Source organism: Clupea harengus, chromosome 11 (genome assembly GCF_900700415.2).
Source record: "Clupea harengus chromosome 11, Ch_v2.0.2, whole genome shotgun sequence".
NCBI lineage: Eukaryota > Metazoa > Chordata > Actinopteri > Clupeiformes > Clupeidae > Clupea > Clupea harengus.
The window spans coordinates 28,154,542-28,176,291 of record NC_045162.1 but is presented as its reverse complement, the minus strand read 5'-3'; the positions used below and the strand labels follow the sequence as shown (position 1 = coordinate 28,176,291).

At 45.5% G+C, this 21,750-nt stretch overlaps 1 protein-coding gene across 1 annotated transcript; it reads right to left on the bottom strand.

Moving 5' to 3' along the window:
• Positions 1–720: 720 nt before the first annotated feature.
• Positions 721–19,042, bottom strand: LOC105910567 (angiopoietin-1-like). The gene is made up of 11 exons (XM_042709235.1): positions 18,972–19,042; positions 11,736–11,918; positions 11,425–11,587; positions 9,371–9,526; positions 7,939–8,060; positions 7,172–7,407; positions 6,688–6,818; positions 5,602–5,703; positions 4,904–5,070; positions 2,592–2,722; positions 721–2,074 (listed from the first exon to the last, which is right to left on the bottom strand). Exons 1-11 carry the CDS (start codon positions 19,040–19,042, stop codon positions 1,845–1,847), a joined length of 1,692 nt encoding a protein of 563 aa, XP_042565169.1. The 3' UTR covers positions 721–1,844.
• Between the last annotated feature and the right edge of the window lie 2,708 nt (positions 19,043–21,750).

Genomic DNA, 21,750 nt, shown 5'->3' with positions numbered 1-21,750 from the left:
GCGCGAGAGAGAGAGAGAGAGAGAGGGAGAGGGAGAGGGAGAGAGAGGAGATAGAACTAGGTAGGGTGAAATGAAATTCCTCATTAAGATAACGAATAAATGGACTTACTTGAACTCTGTTTAACCCATGTCATGTCAGATGAGCAGATGTTGGACAATAACACATTTGGTGTGAGGTCCTACGGTTCAACTATCTCCACAATGTTTGGACCAGCTGGCCAAAATGTGTTCCATGAAGCATCCATTCCAGCGGGGCCACCTTCATTCTGTGTCATAGGTGAGATCTGAACCACAGCACTATGAATAGATCTTCAGCATAATAGCATCCCGCAGGACATGTCCTGAATGGAAATGTGAACAACTATCTGCCCAAGGAAAGGAGAGAAACTTCCAGGCAAAAAGAGAACATTTTGCAACAGAAATCAATCATGGCCAACCCCCTCCCCTACCAATACAGATGGAGAAGGAGTGTACTGCTGTGCAGGAGTATTACTGAAGAGCATATATTTAATTATTCATGTGATATGCAACACAGCCCCCTGCTATGGAAGCACAAGCAGGAGCAAGTACATGACTGACAGCGTTAAGCGTGTGTGAGGACAGTTGATGGTTCAGATGTTAATAATAAGAATAAAGAAATGAAAGCGAGTATTAATCATGATCATTTACACACATTTACAGTATGTATGTATGTATGTATGTATCTTTGTATGTATGTATGTATGTATGTATGTATGTATGTATGTATGTATGTATGTATGTATCTTTGTATGTATGTATGTATGTATGTATCTTTGTTTATCATTAGTGTGTCACATGACATTATTAATCGATTTGTATGATCTAATTAATAAACCTTACATCCTCAAATGCACTATGCTAATTCATAATAAAAGTAGACTAATATCAGGAATATTCATATTTAAAATTCATTTGGAATCTTAAATGCAGTGCCGTGCTACAGAGTAACAAACGATCAGCATGTGGTAGTTTGGCAGGAGGGTCCGTGGTTGAGACGCAGCAGAACAGCACATCCTGTCCTTTAGACCAGCGGAACAGCACATCCTGTCCTTGAGACCAGCAGAACAGCACATCCTGTCCTTTAGACCAACAGAACAGCACATCCTGTCCTTTAGACCAGCGGAACAGCACATCCTGTCCTTTAGACCAGCAGAACAGCACATCCTGTCCTTTAGACCAGCAGAACAGCACACCCTCCTGTCCTTTAGACCAACAGAACAGCACATCCTGTCCTTTAGACCAGCAGAACAGCACATCCTGTCCTTTAGACCAGCAGAACAGCACATCCTGTCCTTGAGACCAGCATACGCAGGATCTTGTTTGAGCTCAGGTTTTGGGTACATTAAGTTAATCTACCATAAAACACTGTATTGTTTTGATATTAAAGTCATGCTATATTTACAGTTTATTAACTGGCAACATTGTCTAGCTACTGTAGTTATACTTTTGCTGTTGCAATTCTGTGGAAATCCAAGCTCTATGGTTACAATGTTTACATGGCATAACATCAGTAGTGATTTTCCAGAGGACAGAAACATCTGAGGAATGAATGAACGAATAAATACAAACAGGTTCAACAGCATCAACACTGACATACAAGACAAACTATACAGGTTGATGAATAATGTATCGTGATGAGTGATAACACAATATACAATGTTTTTATGTTTACTGTATGCACCTATACATCAGAACAAATTCCAGGTAGGTGTAAACCTACTTGGCAATAAATACTATTCTGATTCTGATTCTGATTCTGAATAATCAAGGACGTTTCTTCCCAGTATGTCATGTTCTCGTCATGGGACGGCATGTTTTTGTTTTCATCCAGTAAGTTCCTTATCGAGCTGAAGAGCTGCATCACGACCAGTTTTCAGTCCTCTGAGACTGTCTCCAAAGTCCAGCGGTCGGATCATCATGGTGGTCTTTTGAAGAGAGTAACTGGGGCCCTTAAAATAGTGCCATTTGATGCCATTGATTTTGCCCATGTTATGTCCTTTGCTGTAGTAGACTCCATTGAGATTGGAGGCGCCACAAGCATCAAACCACCAGCCTGCACGGAGAGCAAGAAAATAAAAAATGTCTTTAATAATCATGATTTAAAATTCCAATATTTCTGACAGAGAGAATAAAAAGATGAATAAATAGCCCTTCAAATTATATTTATTTGACTCAACGCAAGAGCACTAGCTGTAGACTGGGTATATGTTGGCACCTAACCCTAGCCCAAGAGCACTAGCTGTAGACTGGGCATATGTTGGCACAGGTGGCTACTGCTGTCTAATCTTGGGTCATCTGTCTCTCAGCCTCTGAGTTCTATCACTGACCTCTGCTACCGCACCCACCACAGTCCCTCCCTCCGTCCCTCTATTGTGAAGATACACCCTTGTGATCATTAGAAAAATGAACCTGAGCTGTACTCTATTTGAATTGTATTTTACTATTGTCAATGTACTTTGTGTGATACAATAATGGCCTGTCACAAGCTTTCTGTTTGTTCTTGATGACGTTGCTCCGCCAGTGACTGCACTGGGGACCTGAGTTTTGGCGCGTAGTGTGATACCACTTGCCTCCTGTGAGCAGCGGTGCACAGTGGCAGATGCACTTATCATTGTCCACATCTTTAGTGCTGAAGTCCGCTCCGTGGGAGACCAAGCTGCTGAGTCGGCCCGCAGTCCCACTGTAGCCCTTCACAGATAACCTGATGAAAGGGACGCATCAGGGAGAGCATTCAACACCACCCAATACTTTGGGGCCAGTTCAATCTGACGGTGAATAAAGAAAGATTCTTTAACCCTCTAATCCCCATAGCGGCCGCCGACGGCATGTTAGAATTTCCCCATAGCGGCCGCGGCCGGCCGTAACTTTTAAAGACACAGTTTTTATACTACAACATTAATTCATGACATAATACTCCGCTAGTGGATACATGAACATCTTACTTTTATTTTGAAACCGGAAACTGGGTATGCTGTCATTGACTTTTCTGAAGTATTTGTTAACTAAACTTCGCTACTGACAGATGGCCTGAGGATTACAGTGTCTCTTGCAGTAAAGGCTAGCAATCAGAGACGTCTGCAGTCACACAGACTCCAAATTTCCAAAAGCGTAATTTTTTTTTCGTGTATTTTCTTTCTTTCTGTAAGACCTTCACCCCACCGATGGACAGGTGTTATGTAGTGGGTGTAAACACGGAGGGCTTCACCATGCCAAGTGGAACTTGTTCTGTGGCATGGGTCTGCGTTCTCTCACACACAACTGGCACTGTGAGGGTTCATGCAGCGGGCACACCCGTATAGTAGCTGGAACATCGCTGGCACTGTGTGGGTTCATGCAGCGGGCACACCCGTATAGTAGCTGGAACATCCCTGGCACTGTGTGGGTTCATGCAGTGGGCACACCCGTATAGTAGCTGGAACATCCCTGGCACTGTGTGGGTTCATGCAGTGGGCACACCCGTATAGTAGCTGGAACATCCCTGGCACTGTGTGGGTTCATGCAGCGGGCACACCCGTATAGTAGCTGGAACATCGCTGGCACTGTGTGGGTTCATGCAGCGGGCACACCCGTATAGTAGCTGGAACATCGCTGGCACTGTGTGGGTTCATGCAGCGGGCACACCCGTATAGTAGCTGGAACATCCCTGGCACTGTGTGGGTTCATGCAGCGGGCGCACCCGTATAGTAGCTGGAACATCGCTGGCACTGTGTGGGTTCATGCAGCGGGCACACCCTGGCAGTCTGGACAGATGGCCAATGGCAGGTGTTTGATCACTAATAGATCTCAACTTTATATTTAGTCAGCCTGTTGCCATAAGCTTAAGGGCACTTCGAGGGCTTGATCAAAAGGTTGCTATAAATGTTTGATCAGCACAATGTCTGTGAAGGGGGAAATATGCTCTGGGATTGAACACACACTCACACACTACACCAGCAGCTTATGAAAACACGGATGAAAGACTCAATAAGTAGACCTGCAAGATCATTAAAAAAATCTAAACATTAGATGAACACTTTCATAAAGTATCAAAGTTCAGAGGAATAGCGAGGGAATGGGGAATGTTGTAACGCATGTAGCTCAGCTGGCAGCATTACCCTGCAGAGTGAGAGTGCTCTAGTGACCATTGGCTCTCGTCATTAAGTGTTAATAGCTCAAATGCTGGAATCCAAATCTGCCAAATGGTAAATAGAATGACCGCCACTTGAACTGTGTTTATTTGGGTCATGTATCGTGTCATACAGTACCAGCGGAACTCTGAGAGAGAGAGAGAGAGAGAGAGAGAGAGAGAGAGAGAGAGAGAGAGAGAGAGAGGGGGTCATTACTCTGGACTGAGGGTAGCAGGCAGGGCAGATGTCTGGCCCTGTGCCAGGGGGGCATAAAGGGCAGTCACACTAGAGATCCAGCAGGCTGGCACTCGGAGGGCACCTTTGGCCATCACAGACACAGACGACTGGGGGGTATGAGCATGTGTCAAGACAGCTCAATGGAACACGAAGAAAACAGAAAGGATAAAAGAAAGAGGATAAAGTTTAAAGGAACTTATATCTGGGATGAACTTGTGGTGATAATTATACGGTACACAGCGTGAAAACCAATATCCTTGCTCCACTTGTCTGACTGATCTTCTTCTCAAGTCTTCCTGGACACTAACGGTCACGGAAACAACCGGATCCAGACATGCATGGTTGTTTTAATAACCTACTGTAACAGGAATAGAAAGAAATGATGGAGGCAGGCATGACTGCAATCCAGAAACCAACAAGCAAGCGTCTTGATAAATGGGGGGGTTGTCTGTGAAGCACATAAGGGAGGGGCAAACTCCACTCCATTTAATAAAGCATTTGACTGGCATTTAATCGGGCATTTGATTGGCGACACACACCTGTACTTTTGTTTCTCACTGGAGATGTGGAAGTGTTCATACTGAGAGAGGCCGTGCTGCTCATCCCAGTCTGTGAGCTCCACCCGTAAGGAGTACTGCCTCTGACTGCTCAACAGGAACACAAGCTCATTCCCCAGCCAGTGCTCTCCAGAGAGAGGGCCAAAGCCCTGGGACAGACACAGACACACACACACACACACACACACACACACACACACACACACACACACACACACACACACACACACACACACACACACACACACACACACACAGACACAGACACAGACACACACACAACACACACACAACACACACACACACACACACACACACACACACACAGAGAGACACACACACACACACACACACACACACACACACACACACACACACACACACACACACACACAGACACAGACACAGACACACACAGACACACACACACACACACACACACACACACACACACACACACACACACAGACACAGACACAGACACACACAGACACACACACACACACACACACACACGCAGGTAAATACACACACACACACGCAGGTAAATACACTATTTCAATCTGAATTATGAGTTACATCTTAAGACACATGAAGACTGATGCATAAACAATGAGTCAGTCGGGTGTCTTCACTTTGAACATATCTCTTTGGTTAAAGCTCTTTTGTGTAAAATATACCATCTTGTATTCCTCCCAGGTCCTGTGGAAGTCTGTAGTGCCATCCTGCCTCCTTTGGAGCACAGTCCACCCTCCTCCTGCAGTCTCCATGTCACAGTATACCTACAGAGGGCAAACAGCAGGCAGCGTGGGCACCCTGGGCAAGAGCACTCGATTGGCATGCCTCTCACCCACTTTCACAACCAGTCTAGCCATATATAGCCATAGTGACAGGATATGTGTGCAACCAGCATGTGTGTTGTAATGGTAACCTGGTCAACTCTGGTCAACTCTGCTCAACTCTGCTCAACTCTGCTCAACTCTGCTCAACTCTGGTAAACTCTGGTCAACTCTGGTCAACTCTGGTCAACTCTGGTAAAACTCTGGTCAACTCTGGTCAACTCTGGTCAACTCTGCTCAACTCTGCTCAACTCTGCTCAACTCTGCTCAACTCTGGTAAACTCTGGTCAACTCTGGTAAAACTCTGGCAACAAGCATGTGTGTTCTGTACCCCTCCGGTAAACATGTCTGACCAGAGGTGAGCGCGATTATGAAAAGCTCAGTCTTAACAGTCTGATCAAGGTCTAATGAGATCAACATTTCACAGACAAGATATTTTACATATGGCCTCTGCCAACCTTGCTGTGGGTGAACAGGGCTCTTTACAGGAGAGGAACATCTGCTACAGCGGAGAGCCAAGAGTATTTCCAGAGCTAGCTAATACCAACCAACATTACTGGCACATTGGAGTCAGATACTTTGGCAAAAAGCCCAAAGGTCCATTAACTGGCCTTGGCACACAAAAGTATAGGCTTATTAAACCCAATGCTGCAAAATGAGACAGACATGAAAACTCTTTATGTCGACATGATAAAGGTTAATAGTCGCTCTTGACATAATTCCATTCTTTATGTATACCACACTGCAGCCTCCACAAAAACCGCCTCAGGTCAGCATCTCAGGGCAACCGTGATAAAACCTAAAAGCCTGTTTAATGATGATCCTACACACATACCTGTCAGCGTCTCACTATCCACCGTACTGAAGCATTGAAGTAATCTCAAAAAAGAACATAATTATTGCAGAGATCAACGAGCCAGACCTGACCTTTGCAGTCTGCTGACTTGTGAGATGAATAGTGTAGACCCCACTCTCGTTGAACCCTGCGTGGAGAACGTCAGCGCAGTCTCGAAACATCCTGCGTTCATCAGCCTGCTCTAGGCTGTTTGAGGCTTCTACTGAATACAAAAAGTAAGGAAACTAATAGGTTTACATTCAAAGCACGTGATTTTTTTTTTACATAGAAAAATGACACACGAACTAAAAAATATCAGCATATCCTCTTTAAAATATCCATTCAAGAAAATGTTACGTACACAGACAGAACAAAGCCTTACCATGCTCTAGCTTTATACGTGTTACTGTATTGCCTTGGTTTGAACACTTGATTGACAGGCAGATCATCGTCCTCACACAGGAGTTCTATTATCAGCCGGTTACAACCAGACAAAATGTCTATAACCAGACAAAATGTCTTTCTCTGCAAAACCTGCAGCTGGCAGGAGGAGCCAGGCTGACTGAGCGTAGATACCTGCTGTATCCTTGGAGCAGATGTCCTGCAGGCGTCTGATGGTCTCTCTGAGCTGCTGCTGCTGGTTCTCCAGTAGGCTGTTATCGCTGGAGACCAGGGCCATGCGGCTCTCCAACTCTTCGATCAGCTGGTTCTGCTGAAGCACCACCTTCTGCAGACCGGAGCGCTCCTGAAGCAGGGCCTTAAGCTGCTGCTGGTGCTGCAACTCCATGCCATTCAGGCGCTGCTCCAACACACTGCACACACACACACACAAACACACACACACACACACACACACACACACACACACACACACACACACACACACACACACACACACACACAGCAGTCATGACTAACACTTCTCCCTCTGCTCCAACACACACACACACACACACACACACACAGCAGTCATGACTTACACTTCTCCAACACACTGCACACACACACAAACAGACATGACTAACACTTCTCCAACACACTTCTCAAACACACAGCAGTCATGACTAACCCTTCTCCAACACACACACACACACACAGCAGTCATGACTAACACTTCTCCAACACACTGCACACACACACACACACAGCAGTCATGTCTAACCCTTCTCCTCCAACACACTGCACACACACACACAGCAGTCATGACTAACCCTTCTCCAACACACTGCACACACACACACACAGCAGTCATGACTAACACTTCTCCTCCCTTTGGGTGATGAGCTCAGATCATATGACTATCCTGACCAAAAAGTGTGTCATGGATATGGGGTTCAATTTACCCATTTTGTTGAGCGAGTTTGGTGATTTCACTGGACTGTTGTAACAGCTGGGTCTCCAATTTGTTGTTTGACAAAGAATTCTCCAGTAGCTGAATCTCCAGTCTGGAGCTCTGATCCAGAACCTACAAATACAGCATCAACTACATTTACATTTAGTCATTTAGCAGACGCTTTTATCCAAAGCGACTTACATATGTGCGACTTACAATGTATACACATTTTACATTTACACTGATGGCACACTGCACATCAGGAGCAATTAGGGGTTCAGTGTCTTGCTCAAGGGCGCTTCGACAGGGAATCGAACTAGCAACCTTCTGATTACTAAACGACTTCTTTACCTCCTGTACAACTACATACAACATACTAAAGTAACAGCATCAACTACATACAACATACTAACGTAACATCATCAACTACATACAACATACTAACGCAACAGCATCAACTACATACAACATACTAACGTAACAGCATCAACTACATACAACATACTAACGTAACAGCATCAACTACATACAACATACTAACGTAACAGCAGCAAATACATACAACATACTAACGTAACAGCACCAACTACATACAACATACTAACGTAACAGCGTCAACTACATACAACATACTAACGTAACAGCATCAACTACATACAACATACTAACGTAACAGCATCAACTACATACAACATACTAACGTAAGAGCATCAACTACATACAACAACATACTAACGTAACAGCATCAACTACATACAACATACTAACGTAACAGCATCAACTACAACATACTAACGTAACAGCATCAACTACATACAACATACTAACGTAACAGCATCAACTACATACAACATACTAAAGTAACAGCATCAACTACATACAACATACTAACGCAACAGCATAAACTACATACAACATACTAGAGTTGGACAAGCAGCAGCAAGACCTTTAGGTTTAAAACAAGCCAGCTAACTTTCTAAAAGCTTTGCAAACACCAACATGAGCACAGCTGGGACTGATAAAAGCTTGCTAGCATTCTAACTGGTGTCTTTTGGCAATATAGTTGGCAGTATCATGGTGTAAAAGCTTTTGTTCCATGTTTGCGAGGTGGTCCATCCCAGACTATCTGTATGGCTTGAGGGAAGATGGGAGCATGATACCAAAACTAGTTGCCTATAAAAACATTTCACAAAAAGTGGCAATTTGCCGCATACATTTGTTGATTGTATTAAGCATCTAAAACCTTCCAACATAAAATTCATCTATACTAACAAAAAGTATTCAGTCAGACATCTACGTAAGTATGCAATCAGAATTGAGGCCATGTTTTTTTTATTTCTGCCAATTATTTTATATTTTCGTTTATATTTTTATATTTCTGTCCGTTCCAGCACCCATGAGCAGATCCATAGAGATGAATCCAAAGGGTAAGGGCACCTCACCTGTGTCTCCACATCCATGAGTTTCCGTGTGTGTTTGGCAGTCTGGTAGAGCAAGTTGGTGCTCATATCCAAAATGGCGGCCGTGTCATCATTCACTGTGCTTTGCTCTTGTCTTCTTGCCTCCACATTGATGTTAGTTCTCACAAAGCCCTCGATCTAGAGCGCCACAGACATAGTCAAGTCATGTAGAAGACAGCAAATTGGAAAATATACTCTGCATATATTTAAATTCCAGTCTGGTCAGAAAGTGATGAACCGATTCAACCTATTAAGCCTATTTAATTAAATTCAAGTCATTACTGTTGACATGGCATATAAAACAATAGTTGCTACATGTTTACCCACACTGTTGCAAAAACGCTCACAGTGTAAAATTATGTATTCTGGATCCTGCTCTTTATTTTCAGTATGTTTTTTAAATGGACCGTCTCGGATCCCATGGGATTTTTAGGAGATTTCAAAGTTGGCTCTAGAGTAGAATCTGTACAACTGGTTGAGCAAACCCTTTGGCCGTTGTGATGAATGTGAATCTTTAGGCCTGTGGCTGGCTCCTCTTCTCATTGATAGCACACGTGAACCAGTCACAGATGGATAAGATCAGGTTAGCTCATCCCCCTTGGGATTTCTCATGCTGACAAACAATCAAAGGATTTGGATGTGACTGCAGTTTTTGTATGGAATACTGTTTCTTGGCGCGGACGCCTACTGGTAACCTGACGTGTGCCGCTCTACTGTATTTATATGTTTACAAAGGTCTTTAAATTACGTACAATTACTTGAGAACTTTTGTACATGAATTTCTTGTGTAGTAAACACATCCACAGCTTGGTGGAAAAACCCAGAAACATGTCTTTATTCTCATCCTGGACCAGAATCTGAATGTGAGTCGATCAGTACATATTGGGTTCAGTATGCACTCTGCACAGTACAAAGTATGCACTTTGAAGCTATGCTAGAGAATGGTCTGCACACTGCATAATGGTCCCTCAGAGTGCGCGGTCAGATAAGTGCTTATCTCTCTGCCTGTACTTCTGTGGTCTGGCCTACTTCCCTCACAGAACGAGTTCTGTCTGAAAATGACTTAGAGGAAACATCGAGGAGCAAAAAGGTTTCCATCAATCTTATCCATCGAAAAAAACCTCTAGATGTAGTCAGCCCAGAGGCACGGGGCCACAGGCACCGCTAACATGGAGTACGCCTGCGTTTTTAAACATGTCAGGTTAGAGCTTAACACAACCCAGACTGAACTTGCTAACATCTATCCTCTGATAGCTCATGTCAAGCTGTAGGACTGAAAGGGGTCTGTTATGTAGAGAAATACAAAAGAGAGGGGAGTGTGTAAGGACTCGACACGAGCTATCCAATGAATCCGTAAGGGGCACGACTCTGTCAGCACAAATGGATGTCCACAGTGGATAAAGGTTAACCCTAGCCATTCACTGCACACACAGATCCAACCGTCTCATTTCTAAGCAGACAGACTGTTTGAAATGTTCCAGTGGTTCCTAAGAGCAGCGCTCCACACAATAAGATTAAAGGGAGCACACAAAAGAACTGGAGAGATTAAAAGCTAGTAGGGCTGTTTTGACAATTGACAGGGTACTGAATAAAACAGACTCTATTCCCAAAGGTGGATCCTTCAACTCAGCTGTGGCCAAAACCACTCAGACTTCTCAGTATTCATTCAAAACCTGGTGCCTGCTGCAGACAAGGCAGAGTGCTCATTTCAAAGTAAGACAGGGCTGCAGTCCTGTTGTGAAAACCTTTTCTGAGTGATTTATTTCTTGTGTGGGTTTTTCCTTGTGCAGAGTTCTGACAATAAAGTAATTTGTCTCAATTTCAGTTGAGCATATACTACATTCATCAATATCTTCACTTTGCTTACTCTGTTAAAAAAAAAATGAGTTGATCACGAAAAACAACAATAACAACTATAAGAACTCCAAACCAGTACTCAAGTGCACAAAAAAAAAGAACAATAACATCTTACCACGCATTTACAGGGGAATTTAGACACCACATCACACTCCTTTCCTAACACCGGGGCCACTCACCTGCTGGATCCAGTGTGTGTAGTTCTCTATAGCCAGCTCCAGGTGCTGAACTCGCTGCCCCACCACAGGGGCCGTGCGTCTCCTCTGCTGCCTCTCCCAGAAGGCTGTTGCCACCCGGCGTTGGCTCCCCCCGACCTGGGCAGCTGGGCAAGCTGAGTGGCTCCTGTCGCATCATCTCAGGCAGGATGAAAGTGTATGTGCACTGGCTGGAGTGGCGTGGAGCTGTGACCTCCCCCGTCTCCAGTCCCCGCAGCCAGACGCGCTGCCTTGGTGCCGCTGCTCCTCCTCTCCATCAGCCCTGCAATTCTCACCCAGACCAGCAGTGCAGCCAGCCAGAGCCGCAGGCAACAGAAGTCTGCTCCAGCGCATGGCAGCAGCATGCAGGACTCTCGCAGCCTCCGTGAACCACGCAGCGGGGAAATGCGTCTGAGTCCCACAGACAGCCCAGTTCCCCAGCGGTGGAGCCAAAGGCAGGAACGTTGTTGTTGCAGAAACTCCAGAGGAGAGAGAGAAGGAGAGCTGAGTCATGAAACACAGCTGGATCTGGAGCACTGGCCACAGAGCCCCCTCAGTGAACCCTGCCTGCGTATGTGTCCTGTGTGTGTTAGCAGGCGCGGGTCTGCTTCTCACCCGTCAGGATCTAAACAGTGATTTATCCATTAGCTCCACTTCACTCTCTCTCCGTCTGTCTGCTTAGTGTTACCATGGGGCTTGACAGTAACAGTAATACATCGTGCCTCTGAGTCTCACATTAAAGGGTGACTCCACAGGAATGTGTGTATGCATGTGTGTGTATGTGTGTGAGTGTGTGTGTGTGTGTGTGTGTGTGTGTGTGTGTGTGTGTGTGTGGTGTGTGTGTGTATTGCATGTGTGTGGTGTGTGTGTGTGTGTGTGTGTGTGTGTGTTGTGTGTGTGTTGAGAGAGAGTGTTTGTATGCATGTGTGTGTGGTTGTGTGGTGTGTGTGTGTGTGTGTGTGTGTTGTGGTGTGTGTGTGTGTGCTGGTGTGTGTGTTGTGTGTGCATGTGTGTGTTGAGTGTGTGTGTGTGTGTGTGTGTGGTTTGTGAGAGAGAAGAGTGTACTGCATATGTGTGTGTGGTGTGTGTGGTGTGTGAGGTGTGTGTGTTATGTGTGTGTGGTGCTGTGTGTGCATGTGTGTGTGTGTGTGTGTGTGTGGTGTGTGTGTGTCAGGAAGGGAGGAGGGGGATGGAGGGAAAGAAAAGAGCGCATGCCTCCCACACTGGGAGAGTTGTTTTTGCATTATGTCCACTATAAAGAGAGACAGAGGAGACTAGGACACACAACCTGCTCTCTAGCTGAGTTCTACTAACAGCCATAGCAGTCAGAAAGGAAAGTGAGAGAAGAGAGAGAGAGAGAAAGAGTACAGTAGAGTACAGTAAAGACGGAGCTACACTTCCTTATTCACTGCAACCATAACCAAAGTCTTAGAGACCATTATTTTGACAAAACTAACACCAAATATTCCCAGAATTCCAACATCTAAATGATCTGGACAGACTCTCAGTTCTACTGGGAGAGAGGGAGGACTGCTGTAGACTGGCAGCAAAATATGTATCAGCCTGTCATGAGCTCCACAATAATATGAACCCCCTGTCCCACATAACTAATATTTAATGTTTAATAATTAACAATGAACCTGTTATATGTTTCTATACCACATTGTTACCAACTATAACTTATTGTTTGTCTTTTATTTATTTATGTTAATTTGAAAGAGTGGTACAGCGGCATTAAAATGCTTTAAACTCCTCCAACATTGAACTCCTCCAACAGAACCTGTAGGATCTTCCATATCTACCATGTGCGGAGAGAAAACAGAACATGTTTGTGTGTCATTCGTGATGTGCGGAGAGAAAACAGAGCATGTTTGTGTGTCATTCGTGATGTGCGGAGAGAAAACAGAACATGTTTGTGTGTCATTCGTGATGTGCGGAGAGAAAACAGAACATGTTTGTGTGTCATTCATGCAAAAGTGTGGGCTGTGGACATGAGGACCAGCAGGTGTGGATTTCCTTGTTGCCTGGTAACCTCACCACTCATCCCTCCTGGCCTCATGGCACTGCAGCCACAGCGCCCCCAGACAGCACACACACACACACACTCCTCATGATGGATGAACACTTCCTGTCCACTCCTCTCATCGCTGCCTGCAGCTGGAGGGAGAGTTCTCCCAGCCTGCAGACTCCCCTCTGACCTGCCTGATGGTAGACACACACACACACACACACACACACACACACACACACACCCCTGCCTCCAGTCAGCCTGCTCTGCTGCCATAGGGGGAGAGGAGTGGGAGGCTGGGACATTCTGCATGGGGTATGGAGCAGCTGAGGGCTCCCTTACATAAGAGCTCTTTCTGCCAACTTGGGCCTTTTCACTTAAGCAAACACAACTAGAGCAAGACCTTACGGATTCAGAATCTACATATGTGTTACCTCTTATATATTATTATTATTATTATTATTATTATATGAAACTCCTCCACACAGGCTACGAGGCAAACAACTCCTGTATTCTACAAACCGCTTTCAGTCAACTTCTAAAGTAGCAAGCGTCACTTCAGGGTGAAGTGCCAGACCTTAGATCCCAGCTATTCTCCAAACATCTCCCCTTTCAGCTGAGGAAAGTTGTATTTCAGTCTGAAGAATGGCAAACTAACATGGCTGCAGTAGTGTTAGATAGCGCCGGGTGCCCCCCAAAACTCCAACTCCAAGGCTGAAGGCAGAGGAACTTGTATGCGTGCTGCTGTCCATACAGACAAGAACTCATTTGGTTTTAAAAGGCGGTGGCTGGGTTGTTTGTTTAGCGAGTGCGGTATTTAGCAATGTGCTCTTTCACACATTTGGCTCCTAGCCACCGCTTTCAGGTCCCAAAAACAACTGAGTCCCTTTTCTCTCTCTTCTCAAGCATGCCTCCATCTGCATTCCCAGAGAAGGTCAAGGATCTATCAGGGGAATTGAGGCAAGCCTTACCACAGAGAACTGATAGCCTTTAGCCACAACAAAGAACTAAAAGCAACGCTCTCTTCCAGACGCCCACAAAAGTGTAATTAAAGTCGAGGCTTCTGAACGCGCTCTCAAACCAACTGGATGAGGGATGGGAGTTAATGTGAAGCAGCAGGATCACTTAAACCATTGCAATGCCTTAGAGGCAGCACGACACCATCCTGACTGTTCAGTGTCCTAATCCTACAGCTTTCAACTAGTTGGAAGCTCATGGAAAAGTTTAGTGGTTTTGTATTGTTGTTTCCTTACCCAGAGAGTGGTAAGCTCTGTGCAACTTCTTGTTTATGAGCTGGACAACAAAAGTTTAAGAACTTAGACTTAATGTAGCTTCAAAATGTATGGATTCACACTTTTGGATATGTCATTTAATGGTATTTCTGGTTCTTTCACTGGCAAGTCAAAATAAATGACTCATCCAGACAATCATGAAACCAACCGAATGAGACCAACTTTTTCTGTTCCAAAAGAGACTCAGAAGCGTTCTGTACTTAGTCTTGGTATTGATGGTATAAGTTCTGTACTTAGTCTTGGTATTGATGGTATAAGTCAAAGAGACTCAGAAGCGTTCTGTACTTAGTCTTGGTATTGATGGTATAAGTTCTGTACTTAGTCTTGGTATTGATGGTATAAGTTCTGTACTTAGTCTTGGTATTGATGGTATAAGTCAAAGAGACTCAGAAGCGTTCTGTACGTAGTCTTGGTATTGATGGTATAAGTTCTGTACTTAGTCTTGGTATTGATGGTATAAGTTCTGTACGTAGTCTTGGTATTGATGGTATAAGTTCTGTACTTAGTCTTGGTATTGATGGTATAAGTTCTGTACTTAGTCTTGGTATAAGTTCTGTACTTAGTGTTGGTATAAGTTCTGTACTTAGTCTTGGTATAAGTTCTGTACTTAGTGTTGGTATAAGTTCTGTACTTAGTGTTGGTATTGATGGTATAAGTCAAAGGCTTCCATTCTGGAAAGTATCTCACAGCCCTTCCCCATTTACTTGAATGGATGGACACATTTACCTGTTTCTATTGTGACAGCTTATCATTTAAGAAATTCATATCATTTTAATCGGACCTTTAAAACCTTGTCATATCAGACAGAATTGCCTAGAGACACTCGACTTGAGGTGCTCCTTGAGCACCGTTTATTTCACGCTCTCCCCCTTGCTCCTGGAGGGTTTGCTCAGGAAAAAACGCTGATTGATTCAACATATTCACATTTATGTCCAGTTTCAGGTTGGACTGTCCGCTCCACCTCACCCTCACCCAACAACCGGGACTCCCAAGGGGTGAACCCACCGACCAGCTCTTCACACTTGAACACACTCATGAGGCAATCTCTGTCAGCCCGACAGGAGGCTCCGGTCAATGGGGATGTGAGGTGAGGTGATCCTCTGTGGGTTATAGAGGTGAGGTGATCCTCTGTGGGTTATAGAGGTGAGGTGATCCTCTGTGGGTTATAGAGGTGAGGTGAGGTGATCCTCTGTGGGTTATAGAGGTGAGGTGAGGTGAGGTGAGGTGAGGTGAGGTGAGGTGAGGTGATCCTCTGTGGGTTATAGAGGTGCGGTGAGGTGAGGTGATCCTCTGTGGGTTATAGAGGTGAGGTGATCCTCTGTGGGTTATAGAGGTGAGGTGATCCTCTATGGGTTATAGAGGTGAGGTGATCCTCTGGGGGTTATAGAGGTGAGGTGATCCTCTGTGGGTTATAGAGGTGAGGTGATCCTCTATGGGTTATAGAGGTGAGGTGATCCTCTGGGGGTTATAAAGGTGAGGTGAGGTGAGGTGAGGTGAGGTGAGGTGAGGTGATCCTCTGTGGGTTATAGAGGTGAGGTGATCCTCTGGGGGTTATAAAGGTGAGGTGAGGTGAGGTGAGGTGAGGTGAGGTGAGGTGAGGTGATCCTCTGGGGGTTATAGAGGTGAGGTGCTTTCTCAGGTCTGAACTCTTTAGAATTCAGCTTCCCCATAATAATGTAAAAGGCAAATTAGAGAGCTGTCCCATTTGAATAAGTTTAGTGTGTTGACTTCCAGTGCCCTCTCCTTCCAGAGGGTCCAGGGTGGAGGGGGAGGGTTAGTGTGTTCCCTTTCAGAGGGTCCAGGGTGCTGCACCGCCCTCATTAGGAGGTGAGAACACCAGAGTTCCTGCAGAGGCAGACACACACACAGAGAAGCACACACACACACACACACACACACACACACACACACACACACACACACACACACACACACACACACACACACACACACACACACACACACACACACACAGAGAAGCACACAAACACACACACAGAGAAGCACACAAACACACAGCCAGAGAAGCACACAAACACACAGCCAGGTTTTCATGACGAACCTTCACACATAGCACAGTCCCTCAAAAGATCATTCTTTTTGTTTGTTCCATACTCCCCCCCCCCCCCCCCCCCCCAAAAGACAGCTTTATTGTTTCTGTTGAATATATTAAAGGCATCGGTGCAGATGGGATTTTTGAACTGGGGGGGACGCTAACATCGCCTAATCAGCTGTGCAGAGTTATTAACTGATGATTGTCGCCTTACGTAGGGAGAGTGGTGGGGACGGATCGGGGTCACTATGAATCTGGGGGGGGACATGTCCCCCCCGTCCCCAGTGCTATCTGCGCCCCTGGTTAAAGGTGTATAGTTTCTGTTGTTATAATTCATTCTACACCGACTGTCATGAGGGATGCAGTGAAAAGATTATTTGAATCCATATTTTTGTGTATTTCACTTTTTGAGAGAGTTGGAGAAAGGCAAACAAATGGAATAAAAGTGTTGTGCACCTGCATTTGATCAGAATTATATCATTGTTGTTAGTTTCATTGCCTTTCATAGCCTTTTTGTTTTGTGTTGGCCACTTCTACAGTAACAGCCACACATCCCCATCCGCTCTGGAAGATGAAACATTGTGGTCAGCAGCTGGACCTCAGGTACCAATTATCTTTTGTTTACCAGTGCAGGGACGGCAGTACCATTTATGCCCACTAGATGTCACCCCAACACCCAAAATATTGTGACAGAAAGCTTGTTAGATGAAAACAACTGAAATGATGTTACTTTTAATGTTCAAACCAATAACAATGGAAAAATAGTACAGTCCTTCCTCCAGCATCCTCTGTATGTTCATCAGACGATGGCTCCTACCGACCTACCCACCTTCTATTTATCAGATGATAGCAGGGCTGTGGGAAGACGTTCTGGGAGGCAACGCTCAATCCATATTCATATCTTAGATCAAAACTGTACCTCCTGCTAGGCAATATATGTCTAACCTTGATGAGACTGAAGTAACCAGCTTTGCAGGGACACATCTACATCTCAAAGGGCTCCTTCAACTTTGGCCTAGTGGTCCTTCAAAGGGAAACCCCAGGAAGCCAATGAGACAAATGATGTCTTCTTCTTTCTCTTGGCCCAAATGCATGACTGCAGATGACACCACCTTGCCTTTACCTCTTAGAAGTACAGATCCCTGTTCACTGACACCAGCTTGCCTTTACCTCTTAGAAGCACAGATCCCTGACACCAGCTTGCCTTTACCTCTTAGAAGCACAGATCCCTGACACCAGCTTGCCTTTACCTCTTAGAAGCACAGATCCCTGTTCACTGCTTCACTTCAGTTCCAATAGTGGTCTCTTCAGAAGGGTAGAATCCTTGGGGGTGGAACAGTGGACCTTCTGGGCGGGAGATTGTTGCGTAGCCTCCCAGCATGCACCGGGTGTTGTGTGTGAATGTGCATGTGTCTGATTCACACAAACAGCACTCTCCTGGTGGTAGTGCGCTATATGGGACACAGGTGTTGCTTAAAAACTGAGATCTCGTTCCAACTAGCTCGCCACATTGGTGTCAGTAGCGGGCTTGAGCACTGCGCCATAAGAGGGAGAGAGAGTGATCCAGGAAGTGGGCAATCTGCCCAAGGGCAGTAGGACAACACAGCTAGTCCAACTAGCGACACACGGCACAATGGCTGGAGCCACAAAGCAGCTGCCACTCACCTGGACCTCCTAGCAACTGGAGGGGAAGGCGTTGTGGGTGCTCCTTGACCTGGCCTCAGCAGAGCAGTGGGACCTTCAGGCCTTGACCAGGGCACCTGAGAGGCCATTCCTTCAGGCCTTGACCAGGGCACCTGAGAGGCCATTCCTTCAGGCCTTGACCAGGGCATCGGAGAGGCCATTCCTTCAGGCCTTGACCAGGGCACCAGAGAGGCCATTCCGGCGGCAGGTCTCCACTGATCAGAGCAGAGAGCAGCCGGCCGCTAAGAAGAGCTTGGGCACCTTCGTCCGCAGATGTGTAGCTGCACGCACGCCCAACATGGCTACCTGCAGTACCCCACAGCTGCCCAAGAGCACGCCCCAACATGGCTACCTGCAGTACCCCACAGCTGCCCACGCACGCCCAACATGGCTACCTGCAGTACCCCACAGCTGCCCACGCACGCCCCAACATGGCTACCTGCAGTACCCCACAGCTGCCCACGCACGCCCAACATGGCTACCTGCAGTACCCCACAGCTGCCCAAGAGCAGCGGGGTCCTCCACACTCTCCTGCAGGGGCTCACACCAGTGCAGCTGCGCCCGCATGTTCACCTCGCCGCCATGCCCCAATCCCTTGGCAAGGCTCTCCTCTCCGCAAAGCCAAACGGAACCAGCTGGTGCCAGCCCAGCATTGTTCCATGCTAGCTTGGCATTCTGCATAATATATTGCTGATATTCATGATATTCAGCACTTCTTCTCATGTTGAATGTCAGATGCAGTTAAAAACCTTTTTTATCGTATTCCCTTTAAATACATAAATATACAGTAGCCGCAGCAGTCCATACAGAGGTCACTGATACTAAGTGTCCTAATGCACCCTGACCCTGACATGATTGCTTAAACAGTGTATTTCTTGCATCAGTGCAGGTGATACACACTTAAGAGTTACGCTCAGGATAACTGCTGTGAAATAATACAGTACTACACACAAAGTACAAAGCATTAGGTGTTAACTCTGGAAACAACAGCAATAGCAACACAAAATAAAGTTGGGTTATCCCATCTCTAATCGTTACGGAAGATTGAAAAAAAAAATCTATGCATGTCCTGAAATAAAGCAGTGTTGCACTCTCTCTCCGTATTAAGCTCCAGCCAAAGACTGCAATGAGCTGCTGTAAACAGCCTCCAGTCCTTGTGGTTTGTGGGGGCACTTGGAGGCTGCTGACTGGAAGCAAGCCTTGAGAAAATAAGACGGTTGTGTTCATTTCAGCTAAAACACACTGCTCTCTTGGCCAAGGGGAGAGGACCGCTCTTGACATTATCAAAGTCCATGACAAAAGAAGAGCTCAGTCAAGACAAGAGCCAGAGGGCCCTCTTATAGTGCAAGGACAGAGGGAAAGAGGGAAAGAGGGAAAGAGGGAAAGAGGACACTAATAGTGAAAGGAAAGAGGGAAAGAGGGAAAGAGGGAAAGAGGACACTCTTATAGTGCAAGGAAAGAGGGAAAGAGGGAAACAGGTAGGAAGGGAACAGGTAGATGCCTTAGATGCCTAATCAGGTCAAATGCCCGGCTTAGCAGTTGCTCCAGCACAATTAGCGTGTTAATAAAGACTACACAACACAGTCCACACGCGTTCAGTAAAGCCTCTCAGCAATACTAATGAGAAAGTGGGAAATGTCAAGAAGTGGAAATGCCACACTCTATAACCCACAGAAGGAAAAACTCAGTGGGGGACAACTAAGGAAAAACTAATGATGAATAAAAACTGAAACTGAGTAAGGGCTTGGGACAGAGAAAGCGGAGTTGTGTATTCTCATGTCAGCTATAATGAGCACGCCGTTGAACTGTTTCTCCACGTGTTTTGCTTTTCAGTATTCCCTCTTTCAGAGCAGCTGGCTTGCTCGTAGAATCTCCACTTACTCAATGGATTTGTTGTTCATTTGCAGTTCATCATTGCGATGCTGAATGTTATGCATGACTTACTGGAGTTACTAAACCTATTGTGTGTTTATGTATTTAAAATACTGCAAGCTGGTAAACAATAGTTTACACTGCTGACATTTGGCCTATCAATGATTATTCTCAGCTTGCTGTGACATCAGTTGACACGTGTTAAACCAGTTGCACTTTTCTTTTATTTCTTGTTTATCAGGAGATAACTCCAAATCTCTACTAAAAATAAGTCAAAGATGACCTGCAGGTATTCAACGAAGACTAACTTGAAGTCTTTCAACGTTGAAAGCAGGCATGCTGCAAACCATCTTGCTCAGGCCGGTGACCTAATAACTGCTTCGGTGTCACACCTATGACTGTCATAGCTGCTGAGCCTGTGAAACCTTTCAGACAAAAAGAAAATCCTGAAGGTCATGGTGGAGTGGGAGCCATATAAGACCCATGTCCACTCACGGCCACAAGCCAGGCAGCAAGCAGCATTCTTTTCTCAGGCTCTCAGCACATTCAGACCATTCGGAGAGGTCCTTTCATGTTGGTCATCTCAGCTCTGAATGAAGCAGACTCCTGCAATCTCTCTGCTGGTGCATGAGAGAATGATCCGGGCCTTTTGATCTCTGCTGCTGACACACTCCATCCTGGCTGCCTGACCACTGCCTCCTTTGTCTCCTCTCCTCCATGTCCAAACTGTAAAGCTCCAGATTACTTCTTATAGGTCAGGCATTCCTGCACTGGGAAATGTGATGATAAAAAGCAAGAACATGAAAACAGGCTGAAGGTAACATAATCCTATAGAAAACCTCTTAACCTGGGGCAGATTACGCTTTCCTGTCTGATACCAGCCATAGATCTTCCTTTCAGTGCCACTATACACACAAGGTGCAGTGTTTGCCCAGAATCGTTCATAAACTATATTTCATGACTTATACTTGCACCTATAGAAAACACAGCTTCATAAACAAGTGTTTCATTGGTGATGAATCTTCATTGTAAGATATAATACTCAGATATAATACTCAAAGCAAATTCATTGAGGAGGTCTGCTTTGAAAGCCCCTCTCCCTCCAAACAACGATTCACACATTACAACAGGAACAGGCATATAATTCAGTTTGTTCTTTCAACTGTTTCACATTTTAGTATCAGCTTACGTGGTGACACTGTTCCTTTCCCCCCAGATGACGAGCATCAGTGGCCAGCAGTAGGGCTTTTTGCTTTCAGTATGCATGGTGATCACACGTTTCTTCAGCCAGCTCTAGTTTCAGTGAAATGACAGCACTAAATGGCTGCTAAAGGAGGGATTTTCTGTCAAAACATGCCAAAGCTTTAGCAGATCTCCAGAAGCCTAGATGATGGCTTTAAGAT